The sequence below is a fragment of the Zerene cesonia genome, chromosome 27 (assembly GCF_012273895.1).
Source record: "Zerene cesonia ecotype Mississippi chromosome 27, Zerene_cesonia_1.1, whole genome shotgun sequence".
NCBI lineage: Eukaryota > Metazoa > Arthropoda > Insecta > Lepidoptera > Pieridae > Zerene > Zerene cesonia.
The window spans coordinates 2844077-2845961 of record NC_052128.1 but is presented as its reverse complement, the minus strand read 5'-3'; the positions used below and the strand labels follow the sequence as shown (position 1 = coordinate 2845961).

General features: G+C 32.4%; 1 protein-coding gene across 2 annotated transcripts in view; it reads right to left on the bottom strand.

Annotated features, from left to right (window-relative positions):
• The window catches only part of LOC119837506 (alpha-N-acetylgalactosaminidase), a 47513-nt gene continuing 45628 nt past the window's right edge, over positions 1 to 1885 (bottom strand). Inside the window, exons 9-10 of one of the 2 annotated variants that reach the window (XM_038363105.1) lie at positions 1578 to 1653; positions 1 to 872 (exon numbers count right to left, since the gene is read on the bottom strand). In XM_038363105.1, the coding sequence (XP_038219033.1) occupies positions 766 to 872; positions 1578 to 1653 (183 nt within the window). In that variant the 3' untranslated portion in view covers positions 1 to 765. The remainder of the gene's footprint in view (positions 873 to 1577; positions 1654 to 1885) is intronic. The other variant, XM_038363106.1, reaches the window with a different exon arrangement.

The following is a 1885-nucleotide window of genomic DNA, read 5'->3' as shown; positions in this document are numbered from 1 at the left end:
TTTAAGTTAACTATTTTTATTTTCTAAAAAAACCTTATATCTACGACACATACAATGTACATCCTTATTCTAAGTACAACGTAATGGCAATATCAATTCAACATTATTATGTCCATAATCACACTAGTAGCAAATATCATAAATAAGTAATCTTTAACTAGGCAAGTTGCTAGACCCACTTGGTAACATCACACCAGTTCAAATCCAACAGAGAGACTATTTAATGAATTTTTTAAACAATGAAGTATTGATTTTAATATTGAACACAAATATCTTAAAAAGATCCTCGATCTGCCTAAAAGAAGGAAAGCACAAACTGTTAACTTTTGAGATCCATCATGCTGCGTTTAACTCACAAAATTAGAAATCAAACATAAGATTAAAGACTTCTCTATATTGTACTTGTAGACCTCAATAGTCTTTAATAGGAATTTTAATGTTATTGAAATCTATTGAAAAAGGGGATGTTTCATGGACAGTTATATAAATTTAAAATTTATATCTGGTAGGTCGTCACAATATTCGTGATGGCAACCCAAAAAGCCCAAAAGGTCACTTGGACAATTCATAACAGTTATGTATAATGTTTATTAAACCCAGTTAAATTTTTACATTGATAACTTGTTTTACGAGTTTGATCACATTAAGATACTAGCTAATATGAAACACCCCTTTCGATTGGCACTTTTTCAACATTCTTGGGGTTGTGTTCTTTAGCAAAAGATGGCTTTCAAACAATGCGGTGGCTACTTTTATGTCTATCGACTATTTTTTAAGTCTAAATACGTCATTGAGTGGTGAGTAAGGCGTTCGCGTTGGGATCGCGTTGTATGCGAACGATGGCTGCGCGTCCGCACGAAGTATAACGACACCTGCATACAAAAACCGCAATGAATACATTTTTCTTGTTTATATTGAGTTTTACACTGTATTAAGTGGCGGAGATATAAGCAAAGTCTATTATAGATATAGCTGCATAGACATGAAAATTTGTTAGTTCGTAATAGGCAGTGTAAGGTATAGAAGTAAATAAATCCTAAATTAAATACTATATTTTAAATAAGCAAAGCAAGTGGAAGTGATGTGGGGATACTCAAATCAAAAATATTGTCGTTTAAAATTAATCATTTCATTTTGCACTCGCATTAGCAGTCCCTGAGATGTGTTCAAGCAAACAAACAAACTTAAGCTTTAAAATGTGTGAATATAGTAAAAATAAACGTATGCTTCAAAAGTCAATGACCAGGCAGCACATATTTAAAACTTTAAAACTGCCCAACGGATTATGATGGTTTTTTTAATAGATAAAATGATACAAGAGGAAGGTTTGAGTATATAATAACATCTGTTAAACTATTTAACGTGTGCAAAGCCGCGGGCAAAAGCTAGAATATGATAAATGGGAAAGTGTGTTGTTTGTTTGTTTATCTTTCACGCCGCAACGGAGCAATTCAATTTTTATATTCATACATCCAATCTGTTATAGGTTCTGTGCATCCAATCAACATACAACCACCAATTATATAAACAACTGCATATATAACCGCGCCCCGGATACAAATATAAGCGACACTTTCTACCTGAGGGGTTCACTTTCACTTTGATCTTCGTCTGCGGTGAGAGCACTCCATAGTCGACGTCTTCGTACAAATCCTGTAAATTTAATAAATAATTCATATGAATTAAAGGAAAAAAAAACCTGGATAGATAACGTTTGAGTCACGTGAGCAATATAAATTGATATCTTTATAGTAAAAATTTAATTCCGAATTATTAAAACGGCAACATATAACATTAAATTATAATAATTAATAGTCCAGGATCCATCGCCCATTTTTGCACTTGATTACTATCAAGCTAATAATCCGTGAGTAGCTTTATTTTG